Below are 22,966 nucleotides of genomic sequence, written 5' to 3' on the forward strand. Positions count from 1 at the left end.
TGCACAGCAAAGGAAACCATAAACAAGACAAGAAGACAACCCTCAGAATGGGAGAAAATATTTGCAAATGCAGTACAGACTTTAATTGCTACTATATTTTTACTCTTCTTCAAATCTTTCCCTCCTGCCGGGTGCCCCCTTCCGGCTGCTGTCTTCCATTCCATCCAGCTGCCCCCCGTGGTGACCTGCTCCTGTCCTGTGCAGGTCATGGCACTTTTTTGAAGATATTAAACAGTTCCACTTAGGGAGTGGGATGGGAGGTCTCTTATAGTAAAACATCTTTAGTTCTTTGACATTTATTTGGAGGTCTGTAAGCAGTACTCATTTACACTTTTGTAGTCGATTATCTGGGGGTCTGTAGTCAGTATTCATTTACACTTTTGTAATATTTTTTAATAAGACAGTTTTTCTTTCTCCCCCCCATTTATTCCTCAAATATTGTCTTGCTGTTCCCTTCCATGATGAGATTTTTCTATCAGATCCACACCAACTGACAAGTTAATAAATCCAAGCCCGGTTCTGGATTTTGAGAGGCTTTCAGTACAGTTCAGCTGTGCTAGAACAGAATGTTTTCTGGGAGCTGCAATTTCCAGAGCTACTGAATGAGAGGGTCAACCACAGATGAGACAGGGTGGGGAGGGGAAAGGAGAAAAACATTTCTGGCGCCTCCAAAAGCAGCCCCTAGTGATGGAAACTGGCAGAATCAGCCAGCACTGCTGAGCGTAGAGAAACGGTTCTTATCAGTGCTGGTGGTGAGGGTCTAACTGGTTCAACCTTTTGAAAAGATAATTTGGCAACAGGGGTCAAGATTTTAATGTGCATATGCCTTTTCATAATAACTTCTCTCTTAGGACTTACACCAAGAGAAAGAAATTGGTCAAGTGTACAAAATGTATATTCCAGGATTATACTCATCGTACTGTTTACAGAGTGAAATACTGAAATAGCCTAGATGCCGACCACTGGGGCACGGTTAAAAAAGGTACAGTCTATGAAACGGAATTTGGTGTAGCCATTAAAATGGTATTTACTGACACGGAAAGGTACCTACAATATATTAAGTTAAAACTGTATACACTGTACAATTCCATTTCTGTTAAAAAGATAAAACCTTGTGTGTGTGTTTACAGAGAATCATTCTGGAAGATACAAATCAAAATTTTACTCGTGATTTTTCTCTAGGTGGTAGGAACTATGAGTGACTTTAATATGTGTTTATTGTACTGACTTTATTTTTATTACTAAGATTAATACTTTGCAATCAGATAAATAAAATTGTTTTTGAAAGGAAAAAAGAAAAAATAACAAGACCGGACCATACTCTCTGTGCTGAGTAAGGAATCGACGGCTGGGGCAGCCGTGGGTCACATGGTTGATCGGGGCTCACGTGTAGGTCACATGGTTTCTCCGGGTAGGCAGGGAAGGGGGCCTCCAGGCCTGCTCCCTAAGCTGCTCCCTTAGAGTAAATCCTCCCCAAGCCCTAGGGGCCTCTCAGTCAGGCTTCCGCTGGTGTTCCACCCCCATCTCCCTCTCCTCACACACCACTTGTGGGCTGCTGTTCAAATTCCACTTTTTAAATTTTTTTTTGGCTGCGTTGGGTCTTCGTTGCTGCGCGCAGGCTTTCTCTAGTTGAGGCGAGCGGGGGCTACTCTTTGTTGCGGTGCGCGGGCTTCTCGTTGCAGAGCACGGGCTCTAGGAGTGCTTCAGGGCTTCAGTAGCTGCAGAACGTGGGCTCAGTAGTTGCGGCACGCAGGCCCTAGAGTGCAGGCTCAGTAGTTGTGGCGCGTGGGCTCTGAGGTGCGCAGGCTTCAGTAGTTGTGGCACACGGGCATAGCTGCTCCGCGGCATGTGGGATCTTCCTGGACCAGGGATCGAACCTGTGTCCCCTGCACTGGCAGGCGGACCCTTAACCACTGTGCTACCAGGGAAGTCCCAAATTCCACTTTTTAAATATAGTTCTCGTCTTGTGTCTGAACTCCCTCCTCAAGGACCCAACATGAAGACACTGACACAGTGCCAGGCACACAGAAGGGGATTAATAAGTGCTCGTAGAAAAAAACTGCACTTTCTTGAAGTCTCCTGGCCCAAGTATGAACTCCTCTCTCTTCTTCGTAAAGACCACAAAGATCAGAGGAAGCTCCGGGATGCAGCTCTCACAGCACTGGACCCCTCTTCCGTGGCAAGTGACAACTTCAGATTCACACACATCTCCCCGATCTTCCTCAGATGCTTTATGACAAATGTCTGAGGAGTTCACGAAGAAACTGTCTAGGTCAAATCGGGTATCCTGGGCCCAGGCAGAGGAAGGCCCGACTGCTTCTGCTCGTGTTACTGGGCGCTGTCCTCATCCTCCCCAGCCTCTCCCAGCGGCCGGCCCACCTTTCTGCTTTCACGCTTCCTGCAGCTGCCACCAGCCCCACTTCCTTCACCTGGTCTTTGAGGAACTACCTCCTCACTGGGGTCTTGGTCTGGTTCTGTCCAGCCCCAGCCACGACCTCGCTCTGCCTCTCACCTCTCTCTCCTTCCTACTTCCAGTTTCTGCCTCTTCCCTTATCCCTCTCCCCAGCTCAGTGCTTCTCAGCCTTTTTCCCCATTAATTACCCCCCAGGAGCCTTTTTAGACCCCCCAGTTGCCCCTTCCCTCCCACGCAATCTTACCAAAGAGACCCACGGTGCACCGTGTTATGTTCTGTGGCCCCCTTGGAGGACCACAAGCCACTGTAATGGCTGAGACTTCCTGTCCTCCAAGACAAAAAGTTGTCCAGTTTTTGCCCCCTAGCGGTGTCGTCTCCCCCGTTGAGAATGCATGCCTTCACCCGACTCAGGCCAGGTCCTCAAGAATTTTCCGACAGGCTGCTGCCCATTCTCTTCCCCTCCCTACTGCACAGCTTCTTGGAAGTCCACACCGCTAGCGCCTCTTCGAAGCAACCAGATCAGGTGCTGCCCTGCTGACTCTGCAGTCGGGAACTTCTGCTTGGCGCAGCTCTAAAAGGACGTCTCCTCCTGGTGGGGCATGCGTGTGCAGGGCTGTACGTGAGTGTATGGTTGATTCTTTCTGGCTGGCATATGACGACTGTTCAAATATTGAAGTCTGTTCATCTGAAACATTGCTAGTAGGCCCCAGAAACCAGCAGCTGCGGATTCTCACCAACCAGAAAAAAAGCAGACTGGAAAAAAGTGGCAACAGCTGCAATTTCATTACATGAAGTGACAGCTGCCACCGAACGTCACGGCCTGGTATTTCTAATCATGGAATGAGAAAAAGAGAGCCTAAAAGCACTAAGGAAGGCCGACTGCACGCACATTTCACTTCTGTGGTAACTTCACTCTAGTGAAGAAATGACTTTATCTTTTTGCACAAGGAGGCGTGGGCTTCCTCTTGGGTTAGAAAATGGCAATGCACGGTCAGCAGTTTTGCAGAGGGCTGGGGGAGGGGGAGGCCTGCACAGGCCTCTTGCTGATGTCCACATTTTTGGTTCAACACCTCTATTTTGAGTGTCTACCCTGTACCAGGCACTGCCAGATGGTGAGTGCACAATGGTGAGCAAAAGGCAGACCCAGGGCAGCCATCAGCGAGACTGAGTCTGATGGGGGAGAGAGAGATACTAAACACATAACCATACAAATACATGCGAAGTCACTTATGGTACCTGCCATAGGGAGACACGGAAGATACTCTGAAGTACTGTGGTCCTGGGTCAGAGCTAGCTTTGTCTGAACTGACGATGGGAGTGTGTTCCCCACTGAAGGAATGGCATGTGCAAAGGTCCTGCGGCAAGAAGGAGCTTGGTGTGTGCAAGAAGTCTCGTGGGACCAGACCCAGAAAGCATGAGGGGCAGCACTGATGCAAAATGCACCTGGAGATGAACAGGCAGGGCCCAGCCACGCAGGACTTCATGAGGCAAATTAAGGACTTGGGTCTTTATCTTGACAGTGATAAAGTGGGAAATCTCTGCATGTTTTTAGCAGAGGAATGGAATGATCATTTCACATTCTGAAAAGACCACTCTGCCATTGTAGGAGGCCAAAGGGGGATATAAAAAACCAGTTAGGAATCTACGAGAGAAGATGGTAGCTTAGGCTTGGGTACTGTCGGTGGGACAGACAAGGAGAACAGAGAGAACTGAAGAATAGTCGGGAGTCAAAATGAACAGGGCCTGGTGACAGACTGGACGTGGGAGGTGAGGTCAATGTGCGGCTGCTTAATTCACTCCACGTTTCCCCCCAGAACGCAAAATAGACATGCTAGTTCCTTGCTAATCAGGTTCCGCTCTCTAAAAGGGAAAGCCCGTAATTTCACAAATAGGGCACCTCATCATTATCTTACCCATCTCGTGAGTCTGTTTTGATGTGACCGCATTTACTCTACCTGATTCAATCCAAAGTCAGAAAAACCCACATCAAATGAGGGGGTCTGAGAATTGTTTTTAATGAACCACAGACGTGAGCTATAACGACCATCAGAATCTTTATTAGAAGTCTACTTAAAAATGCAAACATCTTGTTTGGTTTGTACTTATTAGGTGGAAACAGTCACATTTAACTGTAACTAAGGAAGGTTTAGTCTGCTTCTAACGTTGGCATCACTAATGTCTTCTGAACTGTGTTTAGTCATATGGATTTCTACAAGTGGATATAATATAAAGAGACCTTTTTCTTTTTTGCATTTGACACCCAAGACTGATTTTAAATCTTCCTTAGTTCTTTATCTCTACTCCTCCCTACATGTGTTAAAAATGCAAAGAAGACACAGTTCTAGGATGGTTAGCCATGTGTTATCCTTTGAAAATTGGCAGTTAAGACCCTTAAATATGTCCAGCTTAAAAAAAAGTCATTGCAATTCCAATTATTTTGTTGTCTCACACTTGGAGCTTCCATTACTTATAACATTAAAAAAAAACCTAGGCAGCATGATTCATTCCTTTGCTCACTAAGCATTTAGCAGCCATCGCTACACACCGGGCACTGGAGAAACCAAGGAGACCTCAGGGAGCTCACAGCGGGCGGCAGGCCGGGGATGGCTAGAGGACAGAGCATTATGGCGGGGGAGGGGAGGATGGGTCGGCAAGGAGAGGGTGCCACGCAGCCAGTGACAGGGCACGGGGCGTCCTGGGGGACGCCGAGGCAGGCACCCCATGGCTGTGAAGGTGAGAGGACGGAGGTGTTGGGAGGGAAGGTAGAGGTGGGCAGCGAGGGGTCCTAAGCCGTGCAGGAAAGGTTTTAATTCACACTGAAGTGCACAGGCTGGCCAGTGAAGAATGTGTGTCGAGCAGAAGAGTTACAGGTCCAGGTTTGCTCTTCAGAACCACTACATCCGGAGCATATGTGTGGAGGCATCAGAGAACGGACTGGAGCGAGGGGCGATGTAGGGACCAGGGAGACTGCTACACGACACAGCCAAGGAACCGGCAGAGCCTCAACAAGGGAAGGGTGCAGACAAGGGGAGCGATGAGCAGGCTGGGGCTAGAGGACGCAGTGACCGGCTGGACACGGAGGGAGAGGGACGATTCCAAGGGGACTCCAGTTTCAGGCCGGAGGGGAGGGTGTGGCCACTGGTTAGACCGGAGTGGAGATGGGGGGTCGGGAGGAGGAAGTGGCTTTTTCAGTTCGGGGACCTGTGGGTCTTTCAGGAGACACAGCTCAGGAGGCAGCCGAAGCAGGGGGAATCTGGACGCTAGAGGAAGGGTGTGGGCTGCAGGTAAGAGGCTGGCGGTGAGCAGCGCAGAGGGAGGCCGCCCAGCGAGCGAGGGGAGGACAAGGAAAGAAGTGGGCAGGGGAGCATCGGCGTCACGGGGCCAGCAGAGCAGCAGGGCTTAGGAGAGGTGGAAGGAGAAGAGTGGAGCGGGGTGGGGAGTGGGGAGAAGGGGTGAAGTGGGGGTGACTTGCAGGGGCTTCAGGGGAGGGAGCAGTGGAGGAAGGAAGCAGACAAGGGCCAGAATCCATTTACATTCAGTCCTGGGCAGGGGGGCCACCGCTAACCTGGAGGGGACAGCTCTGGGCGTGGTGCAGAAGAGATTTCCCTCCCCCACCCCACGACAGGACTCCCACAAGGACAGCAGTGTCCATCGGTCTGTGAAGGTTTGGGGGCATGAAACACAGTACGGAGCGAAAAAGGATGGGGAGGGCAAAATGAGATTCTTAATAGACTCGTTGATGATTTCCATTAATCCCAGGGTCTCTCTCATTCCTGGTGCCTCAACTCAACCGACCAGGAAGGAAAGAAAACACAGACTCCCTGAGACCCACCCACTTCTGGGACTCACACGAGTGACGGTTTCCTGGCCTGAGCGGATTTAACAAGTGATTTTGGTGTGTGTGATCACGTTCCTTCGCAACAGTTTTTACCCCACGTGTCATTAATTTCTTTGTATCCAGCGGCACCAGCTTCTTTCTTCTAAGACTGCGAACCCAAGAGGGCAGGGACCTGATTTCCTTACCTCACCTATAAAACTGAGCACAGCATCGTGAAACGGCAGCCAATGTGAGCACACTTTTTGGACAGCGGAGCCAATCAATGTCATGTTCCATTAGCAACCCTTAAAACGGGCTCCATGGTCTCATGAACGCCAAGGCCACGTACACTTGGTCTGGTAGATGGGAACTCTCTCTGGGCTTTTGTGAAAGGACAGGTACCAGGGGTTGGATAATCCTGAGAAGTCCTTCCCAAAAGCATCGTTATCACTGGGGGACAAATGAACCAAAGGTCTCAGGTTGAAGACAAACACCTCCTACAGAACTTTGGGATGATGATGAGAATTCCAAGAAGGACTTTATCTTTGAAATTGATCTTTATGGTCAATCCAGCCTTAAAGACAGTATTGGTGCAAAGCCAGAAGGAACGTTAGAAAACCCTGAGCCTGCTGAGCCCCCAAAGACAAACTGCATCATGACAAGGGAACCATTAAAGCAGAGGGAAAAAAACCAAGCCCCCCCCCCCCCCACCCAGGCATCACCTACTCCTGGTCATGTATTTATATCACTAAGTAAACATTTACACTATTTTTTTGAAGTATCTAAATTTTAAAACCAAGGCACAGGGCTTCCCTGGTGGCGCAGTGGTCGAGAGTCCGCCCGCCGATGCAGGGGACACGGGTTTGTGCCCCGGTCCGGGAATCCCATATGCTGCGGACCTGTGCTCCGTAACGGGAGAGGCCACAACACAACAGCGAGAGGCCTGCGTACGGCAAAAACAACAACAACAACAAAAAAAAAACCCCAAGAAACCAAGGCACAAACATTCACATTCAGATCTGCTTTAGATGTGAGAAGTAGGTGCTACTTCACACACCAGAGGCCTTAGATTCTCTAACTTTGCAGGAAGAGAGGCAGCTGTGATTGGGACTTGGCTTTCTGGCATGACAATAAGATGCTGATACAATCACATGATAATTAGCAAAGACTCAAAGAAGCAAAGACTCTTTGAAAGTCAAGGGGGAGCTCGTGGGGTTACCCACACGTACCTGCCCAAAGTTTTCTTCATCAATGCAAAACATAAGGTCCAGTTCAGTCGGATCGTTTTCTAAGATCCATTTCAAAGAGTTGTAGTATTCACTATCCTACAGAAATGACACAGAAATTAAAATTGAGCATTTTTTCCCAAAATACACACTCACTTCTTTAAATAATTATGTCCTTTAAATGTAATTCCATCCAGAATCTCAAGAAATGCCTGAGTCACTAATATGTTTCCAGCTCTACCCCAAACCTTCTCTTCCACTTTAATTTAAAAATACAAACTAAAAAACTGCTTTGGTAGTAACAGGGGTTTGTAGTTGGATCCTGTCCTCTGTCAAGAGGAAGCAGCTTGCTCTGGATGGCCGTCATAACATTACGGAACTGAACATGTAGAGATGAACATACTCCCCATCTTTTAAGAGTGAAAATATCAGAGGAAAGGAGGAAGGCTAGAGATTGCTCTACCTAAATACCAATGGTTTCAAGTTATGCCCCTTCCTGTGCTTCCAGCACTCTCTGAAAGTCACTGTGAGCAAACAGGAAGAGGCTGCCCTGGTGTCAAAGCCCAGAACACAGGCCCCGAGAGCCTGGACCCCTCTGTCTCTTGGGCAGCCCCAGGGGTTCGACGAAGACCAAACAGAATGTGTGCACCGACTGTCAACATGGCGAATAAAATTACTTTAGACTTGGAGAGAGATTTTTATACTCCTAGCTTCCTCACCATACAGTAACAAAAGCATAAAGCCTACGCTACAGGTAAAAGCTGAAGGGAAGGAAACTCGACACGGGTACCATGGATACACAGAGCTGCCCGCCCGGGGAAAACCCAGCTCAGTGGACTTGTGTGCACTGCTGGCCTTCTACTCTCCTTCCACACCCAGAGGATGAGCTGTGAGGGAGGGGTACACGGCTCATATACCCAACTACACAACACGTACAGTCAACACGGCAGCGAGGCTGAGGGGAGGAAGATGCTTTCTGACTCAAGTGACAGAACGTGAAAGCAGAGCTGCAAACACCCCAAATGGACGAAGATGCTTCCTGATGGCCCCGTGTGTGGCTGGTGAATGGTGAGAGGTGCGAGGTGAATGGCGGGAGTACAGGTAAATTAAACGAAAAACGGAAGCAAAAGTATACCAGGAAAAGAGCATCAACTTTTGTTCTTTATAGAAAAGCCTTTCAACTCTAAAATGGTCAGCCTAGATTAAATTAGTTAAATGCAGCATGAAAACCCAAATCAAAAGTTAGCAATTATTTTCTAACTTTTCATTCCTCTCCTGCACTGTAGTGGTCCCTTACTCTTCTTCCGTATCTGGGATGAGTATAAATAGTCTTCCCTTCATCTACTGTTTTGGTCTGGCTCCCTGCCATTCTTTGAGGTCAGAAAACAGAGAGATAGCAGATGAACCTCTAAGTGTGCAGTATTAGCAGTTTTCCATGGAAAACAAGGGCAGCAATGAGGTCTCCAAATGACCCTTGGATTTAATTTGGTCAAACCAGTTCTGAGTAAGCAGAGGTAACTGAGATGTGGGTGTACCCACCCTAAATACCACGACTCTAGGAAATGTGAACAATGATTTGCTTATTAAAAAATTTAGGGAGATCAGTTAGCCTCTTGAACAATCCCTGTTGTCCATACTGAATGGCGACGCCCATAAAAATTGCTGTGACTACAACATGGTCTCAGCTGCCTTCCCATAATGCACAAGCTGCTGGTGCGGCCCGCGGGAGTGACCTCTGTTTACTCACCACAGACTCCATGTCATTCAGAGTTATCTGCTTTCCCAGCATCATTTTGTAAAACGGTCGAATGAAGAAACCTAAAACGCGGTGAAAACTGAGTTAGTCTCAAATCTTTGACGATGCTGTGCATCCGAGCATGAAATAAAAGATTAACCTGCTTTCATCTGAATGAGAGACCAGGACAGAATAATTGAGGGTTTTCTACAGTAAGATGAGGGCCTGGTTTGGGGCAGGGTTGGGGGAAGGGGTTTAGGAAGGCACCTCCTGACACAGGTGCCCCCGGAACCTCAGTCCTCCCCCTTCACCCTCAACTCCCATCCTCAGCGCCCCCTCCAGGTCTAACCAGCCACCCTTGCAGCCCGTTCCCGCTCCCACTGGCTTCAGTGTGGCCCTGCGGCTGAGGCTCAAAGCCCCTGCTGTCTGGGGGGTGAAGCCACAGAAGGGAGTAGGGGCTGATCTGATGTGCAGCGTGTCTGCTCTGCCTCCAGGGCCGTTCATGGTCCCGGGAAACAAAGACACTGCTGGCCACACACCTGGGGGGCATTCGGGCTCTTCTTCTTGCAATTCCCGAGGACACGGTTACCTCCTATCTCCTTTTGCAGCAGGGACCTAGATGCCCCCATCACTATTCCAGGCAGCCTTGACTCTTGGCCCGTCCTTGCTCTTCTGAAACGATCCCAGCTTCTAAGTGCGCCAACCCCACCACAGCCTCCCGGCGAGGCTAATGCCAGTAAAGCGCTCCCCACCAGAGACCTCCGTGTGCTCCCTTCTGCTGGACTCTGGACCCATGTTTCCCGTACCCTCACTAGAACATCGGTCCCCTGAGGTCAGGATCTCAGCTTAAACTTCTCTCTATTTCCCCTGTAGCAACTAAGAACGTCTTCTTTCTCGGCGGAAGGTACATAACGGCCGTTCTAATAATCTATGGCATGACTCCAGTGCTGCAAATTAAAATACATTCACTGTATATACCTATACAGAGTGAGGCCAGTTTCCCCCAATCAGAAAAAAAGTGTTTACTCCTGCCACCAGCCCCGCCCCCCGGAAAAAATACAATGTTGAAATTAGAGGATCAAAATCAGCTAGCCATTACCAGTAAAAATTTATTAAAGGAGAAAGTACACAGGGTACATCAACTAGCATAGCTAAGGTTCCACAAATGCAATTCCCATAATTCTCCTGGAAATGTCTCTCTACAGTAACTGCAGTGTCAATCTTAAATCTTGATCTGTCTTCTACTCTCAACCATTTCACACCTAAATTCTTCAAAAATATTTCTGATTCTCTTTCCTCACTGATGATCTCTGTAATGTTCTCTTAAGGGCACTACTTGTTCAATGACCAAATCCATAAGAAGTCTCTATTATAAGCCTATTGATTCAGCCAGGGAGGGGGGTTTCACTCCTGACTTCCAAGGTACCTTGAAATTCTTGGTACTTTGCATGACTTACGTGCTTTAGATAATAATGAGATTATTCTGTGCCATCTGTTTCAGCAGTGATCCCAGGGGTCAAGGTCTTAGCTGAGTTATAACACTGCTTTGAAATTATTTACAGTCTCTTCGCATTCAAAAAAATGGTAATTTGGGGACAAACAGGACAATGGCAGGATACTGGCTGAATTAGACCATTTTAATGAACTTTTCAATCAATACTTTCCATCTATCATCAAATCTAGTTCCTGCTAAAGAAATGTTATTCTGGAAAACATAGAAAATGCACAAATACAGAACGTTCTGTGCTTCACACTTAAGTTTTTCAAAAAAAAAAAACCTTTTTCAAACTGTGTGTAGACACTATGTCTTCAGTGCTCAGATTAAGATGACACCAGGAAAGATAAGCACCTTCATTATGGACAAAACATTAAAGAAACTACTGATTTACAGAGGGAGAACCAGTGAAGCACTTTTGCTTAAAACCTATGATGTGAAAGATAAGACACCTGATAAGAGACCACAGACAGCACTGTCCAATTTTTATTACTTCAACACTTTTTAATAACTTACCATCTAAAAGTTTCCCATGAAATACTGCCAGACCAGCAACTCTTCCAATAAAAGTGAAATAGGACAAATGATCTTCATTACAGAGGCCTGAATTGGGATTGATCTGAAGTGTGTAGTTGTCCCTTTTTAGGGAGGGAGAGAGAGAAAAAGAAAGGTGGTAAATAAATGCAATAAATAAGAAATGCAAGAATTTGAATTTTCCAGTGCTGCCTGTCATTAAGCTTTTACAGTGTGCCTACAAACATCCTGTACCTGACAGATAAGGCATAAAAGCTAGACAACGGGGCTTATTTGGTTAGCCCTTTTCCGTGACCAAGGACGGAGGTCTACTAGAGCTGGTGAATATGCCGTTATGTTAAACCGTGAGAAACTGGATATCTGACTACTGTTGATTGACAAAAATCTCAATTTCATACGGTTCAGCCAAGTATTTTGGGAAGCTGAGAAGCCCCACTACCAAAGGGGCTGGACATGGATTCCCAGCTATGTGTGAGTGCAACAGGTTGTCTCTGTGAGAAAGGGGGTTAACTCCCTTGAGAAGCTTTTGGTTTGGGGATTAAAATTTTTCCCAGGGGTCCAACCCCTGATCCATCTGACCAGCATTCTGCCCTGAAAGGCCTGGAGGCCACTGGTAGCAACATACGGCTGTCCCAACAGTGCAAACCTCAAGATGTTGACATGCACCTCATCACCCTTTGATCTCACCATCAGGAGGATCGGTGGTTTGCAAAATGGGCTCCGGGGCCAGATTCTTCTGGGGGCAGCTTTGGGAATGTGGGTAAGAGGTGCAGATCTCGCCTCTGGATCCTCCCCTCCACTTCAATGGCTTTTATCAATTTTACAAAATGGGAAATTCTTGGCCGGAGCATCGGAGAAGAACACTGAGGCTGCCTTCCAAAAGAGCTCCCCAGGAGACCGGCACCAGGGGGAAGACACGGGAGAACCCTTGTCCCTGCAGAGCACAGGCTGCTTTTCAAGGTCAACTGTTTTACTGGGGGCTCGGGTCCTGCCTAAGCCTTTGGAGAAGCCGCCGCCTGGAGGAGGAAAGGGTGGCCTTGCAAGTAGCAATGTTTGATTCCCGAGAAAGCAATGGACTCTGCCTCGGTCTGCATGCCTGGCAGTGATGAAATCCTAATGCAAGGTGGGGTGGGCATGGTCCTTTGGATCCTAAAGGACGGGTCCTCAGTTTGTCTTTAAGTAATTTGACTTCAGAAACTATTCTTGTTCATAAGACAACAACCTTCTGAATTCTGACAGTGACAAATTCTCCTAAATTAACATAACATTATGAATGAAAATTGCCTTGTTCCTTACCGTTAAGTACCCAACACATTTTCAATCTCAATTACATGAACACAACAGACAAGAGAAGAATTATTTTTAGGTGTTCACAGAGTACGTTAGTTCACCATGTGGAGTCAGACCTGTTCTAGACTTATAAGGGCTGGCGGGGAGGGGCTGAAATCAGCAGTGTTAATTCACCTCTGAGTGAGCTGCTTATTCTTTCATTAAGTTTAAATTCATGAAGAATAAAACTGCTTCAGTGCGGACACCTTCTGAATGCACTCCAGACACTTACGTTGCAGAGTACTCGAACAGACCGTAATAGGGGTTGAACATCTCTTTGGACAGTAAGAAGAACCATTCTCTGGCCACGCCCCCGTAGTCCAGACCTTTTTCTGATTCAAATTCAATCCACAGCCTAGCTTTCAGGACATCTGGTCTTTTCACAGACATGATTCTCCGATAGGACTCTTCAAATATGTTATTTCTGTGAAGTTTCATTTCAAACCTATTTGGAATATCAGCCTAAAAACAAGAGAAAAAAACCCCCCCCACACCATCAGACAGTAAATATACACCTTACTTCCTAACAGAAAAAAAAACAAAAACAAAGAGCAGAAATGATGGCAGCCTTCAAATAAACAAGCAATGATGAATGGTTCCAACCGAAACTCTCTCCTTTCTAGATTGTTCTTCACACAGACAGAAAGCCTATGTCAGGAGGAGACACACAGCATCCACCAGCAGGTGTCAGACTGAGCCAGCAACACGCGCTGCAGAAGAAACTATGCTGAGTGAAGACAGTCATCCTCTCTCCCTTTTATAAGCAACTGTGGGGCACTTATCCGCCCACTGGCAACCGAAATATGGTCAACTCTGTACACTGTTTTAGTCAAAGAAAGGGACTATAGTCCAGGGGATTAAAATCCATAGACAATCCCCACCTGGCCAGGCTGGGACGACCCTCAGCCCTGGTAGGGACTCCAGCTGGTAGCCGTGACCATGATGCCTACAAGCTAGTTCTGTTGCCATGGGGAGTGGGACCCTGATTATCACGGCCAAGTTGTGGGAAAGCATCCCAAAGGCAACAGTTACTAAACGTGAAAATAAAAAAGCACTTGATTGAAGTTGTGAATAACTGCTTCCTGGCAAAACAGGTCCAGGGTCAGCTTTGCCAGGATGATGGATCTACAGAGTCAGTTTCCAGGCAGAAGGTACCACGGTGCAAGTGCCACAAAGTGAGACAGCATGATATCTACAGTCATCACATCACTGGAGGAAATGCAGGCGACTCACAAAGAAACACTGGAATTCCACAGGTTCAAATTTGAGTCATTTCAGAAGGAGTTACCCAGGAGCTCCTTGAGTCAGGGTGTTAGAAGAGAGAACAGAACCCGTAAGAGGGAGCTCCCCGAGGCAGAGGCTGTGTTTCAAGCGTCTCTGCATCCCCAGTGCCTCATCCATAGCAGAGGCCAGGAAAATGAGGCATCAGCTGAGGGAGTGGAGCGCGGTGCGGGAGATGGGGAAGGAACACAGGCAAATGGGGGTGATCTGAGCTGCAGCTTTCCCCAATGAGGAAGCCAAGAAATGGTGACGGGAACAAAAACACCCCCAAAATAGTGAAGGCACAAACTTAGGAGAAAACTGGTAAAATTTACACCAGAGAGGTGAAATCAGAAAGTAAAACAGAAGACATAGTATTAAAGTATCTGGGGAGAGATGTCAGTAGAAAATATAATATTGTATTTTAAAACACTGCCTGTAAAAAGCCTTACAGGGTTTCTCAGTTTTGTCAGAATCTTAACGGGTTTCCTAGTAAGAATTTTAATCTGAAAATTACACTTGGTCTTAATATGTCAAATATTATAAATTATATTTTTGTTGTACATATCATTATTAAAACTGTATTTCTGAATGTAAAGGGACTGGAACATTTTTCGAATTAGGATCTAGGTTTTATTAAATAGGATAGCCATAATTGATTGCATAGGCTTCTCCACATTTTTCCACTAGTTCCTGAATTATTTTATACCTCATAAAAATCATTTCTATTTTTTAATGTATTACATAAGAAATTACCTTCAGGTGATTTGATATGTAATACTAAGTTAATCTTCACTTACCATGTCTGTTAAAAAGAAAATTCAGATTGAAGATCCAGGTGGATCAAAGTGCAGTGAGAAAAGGAAGGTCATATTTTTAGTATACACGTAACAGTAAGAAACGAGTTGTTCTCAGTGAAGTAATTCGGGTAACTTACAAATGACTAAAACAGCATTTTTGGAAGATATGTACTCACAGGTTTCTTTAATTTCTTCCTAAAGTAGTCATATTTCTGCTTAAATTCTCTGGAGTAAGGAACAGCCTGGAAGACAAATGTATAAATACAGATAATATGAACAACATGTTTGAAATTTTATGTGTACTAAGCCAACATTCAGAAAATTTCATGAATCATGAACCTTAAAATCGTCACTCTCCATATAACCACTGAAATTTACATAATGTCTATGTAGCACATGCGAACGTTCTAGAAATGATTAAGGTTAATCAGCACTGAATAGGGCTTTCACCCCTGAAAACAACAATACAGATATTCAAGGAATCATTTAGAGGTATTATACATAAACTGAATAGACTTTCCATGTGACTTCTGTCTGAATATGCATCAGGGTACATTGTAATCTTTTTATAGGTTGTAGTTTAGGTAAGTTATTGGCTATCATACTTTAACACACAACTCCAAATGACCTACACTGTCGTTCAGAAAAGACTAACTGTGCTTTAAAAATCTTTGGGAGACGAATAGCCAAAGCAATCTTGGGAAGGAGAAACGGAGCTGGAGGAATCAGGCTCCTACACTTGAGACTATATTACAAAGCTACAGTAATCAAGACAGTAAGGTACTGGCACAAAAACAGAAGTACAGATCAATGGAACAGGATAGAAAGCCCAGAGATAAACCCACACACACATGGTCACCTTTGATAAAGGAGGTAAGAATATATAATAGCGAAAAGACAGCCTCTTCAACAAGTGGTGCTGGGAAAACTGGACAGCTACATGTAAAAGAATGAAATTGGAACACTCCCTAACACCATACACAAAAATAAACTCAAAATGGATTAAAGACCTAAATGTAAGGCCAGACACTATAAAACTCTTAGAGGAAAACATAGGCAGAATACTGTATGACATAAATCACAGCAAGATCCTTTTTGACCTACCTCCTAGAGAAATGGAAATAAAAACAAAAATAAACAAATGGGACCTAATGAAACTTAAAAGCTTTTGCACAGCAAAGGAAACCATAAATAAAACGAAAAGACAACCCTCAGAATGCAAGAAAATATTTGCAAATGAAGCAACTGACAAAGGATTAATCTCCAAAATTTATAAGCAGCTCATGCAGCTCAATATCAAAAAAACAACCCAATCCAAAAATAGGCAGAAGACCTAACTAGACACTGCTCCACAGAAGATATACAGATTGCCAACAAACACATGAAAGGATGCTCAACATCACTAATCACTAGAGAAATACAAATCAAAACTGCAATGAGGTGTCACCTCACACCAGTCAGAATGGCCATCATCAAAAAATCTACAAACAATAAATGCTGGAGAGGATGTGGAGAAAAGGGAACCCTCTTTCACTGTTGGCGGGAATGTAAATTGATACAGCCACTATGGAGAACAGTATGCAGGTTCCTTAAAAAACTAAAAATAGAACTACCATACGACCCAGCAATCCCACTACTGGGCATATACCCTGAGAAAACCGTAATTCAAAAAGACACATGCACCCCAATGTTCACTGCAGTACTATTTACAATAGCCAGGACACGGAAGCAACCTAAGTGTCCATCGACAGATGAATGGATAAAGAAGATGTGGCACATATATACAATGGAATATTACTCAGCCATAAAAAGAAATGAAATTGAGTTATTTGTAGTGAGGTGGATGGACCTAGAGTCTGTCATACAGAGTGAAGTAAGTCAGAAAAAGAAAAAATACCGTATGCTAACACATATATATGGGATCTAAAAAAAAAAAAATCAAAATTGGTTCTGAAGAACCTAGGGGCAGGATAGGAATAAGGACGCAGACATAGAGAATGGATCTGAGGACACGGGGAGGGGGAAGGGTAAACTGGGACAAAGTGAGAGAGTGGCATGGACATGTATACACTACCAAATGTAAAACAGATAGCTAGTGGGAAGCAGCCACATAGCACAGGGAGATCAGCTCAGCACGGTGCTTTGTGACCACCTAGAGGGGTGGGATAGGGAGGGTGGGAGGGAGACGCAAAAGGGAGGGGATATGGGATATGTGTATACATATAGCTGATTCACTTTGTTATACAGCAGAAACTAACACAACATTGTAAAGAAATTATACTCCCATAAATATGTTAAAAAAAAACTTTGGGAGAAAAGTAACAAGCAGAAAGGCAAGCGAACTGATACACTTGTCAAGGAAAAAACTGGGTAAACAGCATGTTGGAAAAGTCCTCATTTTAGGAGTTGACTATTTAGAGGTCGTGGGCAAGGATTTCTTTAAATCTGGAATGCTGTATCTATGGAGCAGAGTGATGATACCACAGGAGTGAGCTCAGTAGCTGAGCTAACATTATTCATAAGTTCTGGAATCTCTTCAGGCAAGGTAATTACATTTTATATAGTCATTTAAATATTCGGTACTTGCTATGATGTCAAGTAGCTTACAGTATCCGAGAGTCGGAGCTGTGACTTCAGGCGATGGAAAAGGCTTACAATTTTTTTTATGAAGCAGAAAGGATTGCTTATGCACACACCTGGACGTAACTGTGACAGCCTCACAGTCAGAACAACTCGTTGCTTTTTAGCGCATAGCGTGAATTTGGGCAAGAATACTTCTGCTGATATCATTTTGTGCTACATTAATAAAATACTGATCCTTTGCAAAGTGTCTCCAGACTCGAAACCTTACACCTTCACCATGCTTACTCCTGACAGGAAAGAGGAGAAATGAAGAACAAAAGCTTCCTCCCTTCATACTGTTTTAAGACATGGTCATACAAATAATAAGTAAGGCAAAACAAAAACATGTTACAGGGAGGGAGACACAAGAGGGAAGAGATATGGGAACATATGTATATGTATAACTGATTCACTTTGTTATAAAGCAGAAACTAACACACCATTGTAAAGCAATTATACCCCAAAAAAGATGTTAAAAAAAAAAAGTTACTACTCTCATAGAAAACAATGATCATGTCAGTATTTTGCTTTGTAATTCAAGAGCAAAAGACAACATATTTAAGTGTCTTAAGAACATTCTAAAGACAATACTACCTACGGACTGTTCTTAGCTTTTAATTTTTAAGCCAGTCTTCACGTGCCTCTTCACTGAACATTAGATCTGACTACATATCGTATTTATTCTGGGCAGCGCTTAGTCTGATGAAACACTGTAAGAATTCTGATTCCAGAAAGGTAGACATTTTATCACTATCTGGACAACCACCAACCTAAGGAAAAGGATACAATGGTCTGACATAAGCCAATAAAGGCATTATCATGCTTTTTGCTCTGTAGCTTTTTTAGAAGCTATTGTGAGCAATAGGCAATAAGAAATAAATGAATACATAGTGGTAAATGCTAGGTGGAAAAATGATAAGAGTTCCTCAGTGGTTGTTTTACATGAGATGGTTGGGGAAGGCAGCTGAGAAAGGGAAATCTGAGCAGAAACCAGAATGACAGGAGGGAACAAACCACGACAGGAACAGCGAGTTCTCAAAAGAGGAAAAGTATTTGATGTTCTTAGCTATGATTAACTGTAACAGAAGAAAATTAAGCTGAAAAAAAAAAAAGATTTCCTTTTATTATCTCATGCCAGCTTCAGAAGACATGACTTCCAGGGCAGACTCTACTGCCAGCTAGCTCTGTGATATAACTTCTCCACTCCGGAATTCCTTCACAGTTAAGCAGAAAGACTTGACTAGTCAAATTTTAAGGCTCTTCCCTTTCCAAAAATCTGTGATTCCCAGCAATTACTTTTCGTTTTTGTTTCCCTGCCTGAAAACGTTGAAAAAAGGGTTAAACATTCATCACTGTGAATGCAAGTTCAACTGTCTTAAATGACAAGTTTCCCAAGGAATATATTTCAAAGTGTTGCCCCCCGCCCATGGTATCTCTGCCTTTGTCCGGCGTGTAACCTGGTGGGTGCTGACTAGATGTCGGTGGAAATCAGTACTGAGATATTTCTGGTCTTTCTTCTTCTGGGGAATGATGCATGAAAGTTGAGAAATACCCCTCCTCCTCCAATACTCATCTTGTCTCTCTAGGGGTCGTTCTTATGATGGCCTAAGAAGAGTAGGTTTTTATATTCTTCTCCTGAAAAGATTCCAACATACCAGGATAAAGACATCCATACGTTGCAGCCTCTGAAGAGAATTACATTTCTGCATTGGACAGGCCAAATTATTTATTCTCTCTTGAAAATCTGGCATCTTATTTTCTTACATGCAATATAATGTGTAAGATAAGCTATTTAAAGAATTAACATATCTGTTGATTAAAGTTGCTATTAAATATGCTTTCTTTTTTGAACAAAATGAAAACCTGACATTGTGTAAGTGGGGTCTAAAGGTTTTCATGCCATTATTGTCCATTACGGACACCGGAGCTCCTTGCAGAGAAGGGCTCAGGCCTGATACGGAGACATCGGTAAAGCCAGCACATCTGGGGCTCTGGCCTGGATTCTGACATGTGCCAAACTTTTGGCAATTAGCTTTCTGAGCTGCTGACAAATTGGGAATCCCAACTCCTTCCCCACCATACTGAGAGGATTGCTGTGAGTTTCAAAGCAGTTGATTATAAAGTTCTTGAATAAGTACAAAGTGTTACACAAGCATGAGATAGTGTTCTTGAGTAGCAACTACAAATAGCACTTCACGTTTCTAATGCTTTTAATGGTGTTGCTTGTCACACAGACAGCATACTGACTCACAGTAATGCCACAGAAGGGTCCCCTCTCCCCTAATATGTAGGTACTTTTAAAACTTGGGAAAAAAACTCTAGGTACCAGATATGCAGAAAGACAAAATTAAAGAAGTGGGCTTTGGACCTAGACTTGGGGCTTGGGCTTGGGTTTTTAATCCTCACATGGGGACACAGAGCACGGCCTACAGTCTGTAATGACCAGGGGAGTCAGACAGAGTTCCCTGCTTAAGACCTACATCTGAACAGGGTTCAAGAAAATTCTACCCACAGGCCTGGGAGAGTTGCAAGGAAGCTTCCCTTCTATCCAGGATGGTAACCGGAAGAAAAACAAACAAAAAAACCAGACCTCTAATAAATTCAGACTCCCAAGCCTACACCAACGTGGGTAGGAGGTCCATAGTTATAGTAACTAAGGGGGCATAAACCCAAGCTAAGAAGTTAACAGTAAATACAAGTCAGGATGTATAAAAGCCCCATAAAGAAAAAAAATGAAGATGAGCACACACACACTTAAAAACACAAAATTATAAACTGAACTAGGCAATCAACTACCACTGAGGAGAGTCTACAGACATAACAAGTGGGAGATTTAATGCCCCTAGAAGCAGAGATAATAAAATAATCTAGAAGAGGCGCTGGAACAAATATTTTAAGAATGATTAAAAAGCTGTAAGTACGAATAGAAAAATAAACAAAAGGGAAGAATAGGACCAAATAACAATAACCAGAAAGACCAAGCAAATCGAAAAAGACCAAATAGAACTTTGAGCAATTATATCCAGTCACTGAAATAATAGACACAATGAACTGATAGAGTAGATTATAAAAAGCTTAAAAGATAATTAACTGGAAGAGCTGAGCCCACAATACAGCAATGAGAAAGAAGATCGGAAAGCCAAAAGATAAAGGAGACAGAATGTAAAACTGAATCAAATACCCAATAGGAATTACTGATGCAGATAATAAAAATGGGAAAGGTACAGTAAGTGAAGAAATAACTGCAGGGAATTTTCCTGCATAAAGGAGAGACACCATCCCCATATGGAAGAGTCACAATGAATCCAGAGCGGAATAAATAAAAAGAAATCCACACTTAGATTCATGAGAGTAAAACTGTAGAAAATCAAAGACACAGAGAAAAATTCAAAATCACCAGAGAAGAGAGATTTACTCACCAAAAAAATGACAATTAGAGTGACAACGAACTTCTCATCATCAGTTATGGAGGCCGGAAGAGACAAAAAAAAAAAAGTCTCCAAAGTACTAAAGGAAAGAAATTGTTGACCAAGGATTCTATAATCAGCTAAACTATCATTTAACAGAGAGGTAGGTAAGCCCCCCTCTCTCAGACCCTCACTGAAATTGTCACCAGAGAAGAGGTTCTCAAACTTGAGTCAGCGTCAGAATCCCTGGGAGCGTATGTTAAAACACAGACCGCAGGGCCCACAACCAAAGTTGCTGCTTTTCAGTAGGTCTGGGTTGGGAGCCCCAAATTTACATTTCTAGTAAGCTTCTGAATGATGCTGTTGATCTATAGGCCACACTTTGAGAACCATGAACTAGAGATTAAACTTTATTAAGGAGAAAACTTAACCTGGAAAAAGTAGATGCAAGAACCAATGATGGGGACGTGGAAGCAACCGAAGTGTCCATCGACAGATGAATGGATAAAGAAGATGTGGCACATATATATAATGGAATATTACTCAGCCATGAAAAGAAACGAAATTGCGTTATTTGTAGTGAGGTGATGGACCTAGAGACTGTCATACAGAGTGAAGTAAGTCAGAAAGAGAAAAACAAATACCATATGCTAACACATATATATGGAATCTAAGAAAAAAATGGGTTCTGAAGAACCTAGGGGCAGGACAGGAATAAAGACGCAGACGTAGAGAATGCACATGAGGACACGGGGAGGGAGAAGGGTTAGCTGGGACGAAGTGAGACAGTGGCATGGACATATATACACTACCAAATGTAAAATAGATAGCTAGTGGGAAGCAGCCACATAGCACAGGGAGATCAGCTCAGCACGGTGCTTTGTGACCACCTAGAGGGGTGGGATAGGGAGGGTGGGAGGGAGACAGAAGAGGGAGGAGATATGGGGATGTATGTATATGTACAGCTGATTCACTCTGTTATACAGCAGAAACTAACACACCATTGCAAAGCAATTATACTCCAATAAAGATATTAGAAAAAAAAGAACAATGGTGGGCAAAGGAATTTGTTTACATATAAGTAAATTAAACAAGCACTGACTGTTGAAAAAAAGAGAAAATATTAATGATTATTTGGCAAGTTTAAAGACAAGGTAGTTTTAAAATTCCACTGAACAATGGAAAGTAGGAGTGGGAAGAACAGCACTGAAGTTCCCCAAAGTCATATATTATCCAGGAAAAGAGTAGAGAGTGATTAATTTTGACAAAGGTCAAGTATATTGGTTAAAAATTTTAATGTGAGCACCAAAAGAACAGAAATAGAAAATACAACGTCCAAGCAAGTATAGCAAATGAAAGAAAATAAAGAGTACTCTATCAGTCCAACAGAAAGCAAGAAAAAAGATAAAACAGAGATAGTTAAAGGACAGAAAAGATATACTAGGCAAGTACTAGTGAAGAGAAAGTGAACATAATGACTGACAAAGCCACAGTCACCATGGGAGATGCTGACCCAGCTGACTCGGTTAGATAAAGAAAAGCCAGGAAAAATGTTGTCATCGAAATGGAAAATTTAAACACCACAGGCCTGATGTAACAGACATATATAAAGAACTCTATACCCAGCAAAGACAGAATACACATTCTTTGCAAACACAAAAAGAACATTAACAAAAAATGGCCAAGCCTCCAAAGACGTTTCAAATGTCTGATAATATTCCATAGACAATGTTATATGACCACAATGCAATAAAATCAGAAATCAGTAAGAAACAGGTAAAAACCCTCTCATACTCTCAGAAACTAAAAGCATATTCTAAATAATTTGTAAGTTAAGGACAGAAAGAAATCATTATGGAAATTACCAAAAATTTAGAACTGAATTAAAACGGAAGATTTAACAGATTACATCTACACTAAGGTAAACAGATTACATCTACACTAAGGTAATAATTACCTAAATACACATGCTCTTATTGAAAGAAATACTACCAATAATAAAAAAAAAGAGTAAACAAGGCTCTTTTGTTAGTAGAAAACAAAGAAAGAGCTTTCTTCAGGGCAAATCTACCTGGATTTATGATGCTAAATAATTTTCAATAGTAATTATAAAAACTAACAGTGTTGCATGAAGACATGATCAATAAGCAATAGAAATATTTGAAAAGGCTTCATCATTGTCAAAAGTCTTCTGTTGCTTGAAAACAGCATCGTTTCTTGAATTTACCTTGTTTCTCATGATGGAGAAGAGAAAATACTACTCTAACTTACTGTGACTGTGAATGTAACAAAAGGAGCCGTGGTAGTGAAGCAGGTGTTTGTTAAGCT

At 43.6% G+C, this 22,966-nt stretch overlaps 1 protein-coding gene across 12 annotated transcripts in view; it reads right to left on the bottom strand.

The window, feature by feature from the left end:
• Positions 1–22,966, bottom strand: part of NEDD4L (NEDD4 like E3 ubiquitin protein ligase) — a 342,431-nt gene that overhangs the window by 20,634 nt on the left and 298,831 nt on the right. For all 12 annotated transcript variants that reach the window (XM_029220856.1, XM_029220866.1, XM_029220944.1 and 9 more), the window contains 5 exons: positions 14,786–14,851; positions 12,782–13,011; positions 11,203–11,324; positions 9,204–9,274; positions 7,460–7,555 (listed from right to left, as the gene is read on the bottom strand). In XM_029220856.1, the coding sequence (XP_029076689.1) occupies positions 7,460–7,555; positions 9,204–9,274; positions 11,203–11,324; positions 12,782–13,011; positions 14,786–14,851 (585 nt within the window). The remainder of the gene's footprint in view (positions 1–7,459; positions 7,556–9,203; positions 9,275–11,202; positions 11,325–12,781; positions 13,012–14,785; positions 14,852–22,966) is intronic.

Source organism: Monodon monoceros, unplaced genomic scaffold, assembly GCF_005190385.1.
Source record: "Monodon monoceros isolate NGI ecotype Baffin Bay Population unplaced genomic scaffold, NGI_Narwhal_1 Super_Scaffold_1, whole genome shotgun sequence".
Classification (NCBI taxonomy): Eukaryota; Metazoa; Chordata; class Mammalia; order Artiodactyla; family Monodontidae; genus Monodon; species Monodon monoceros.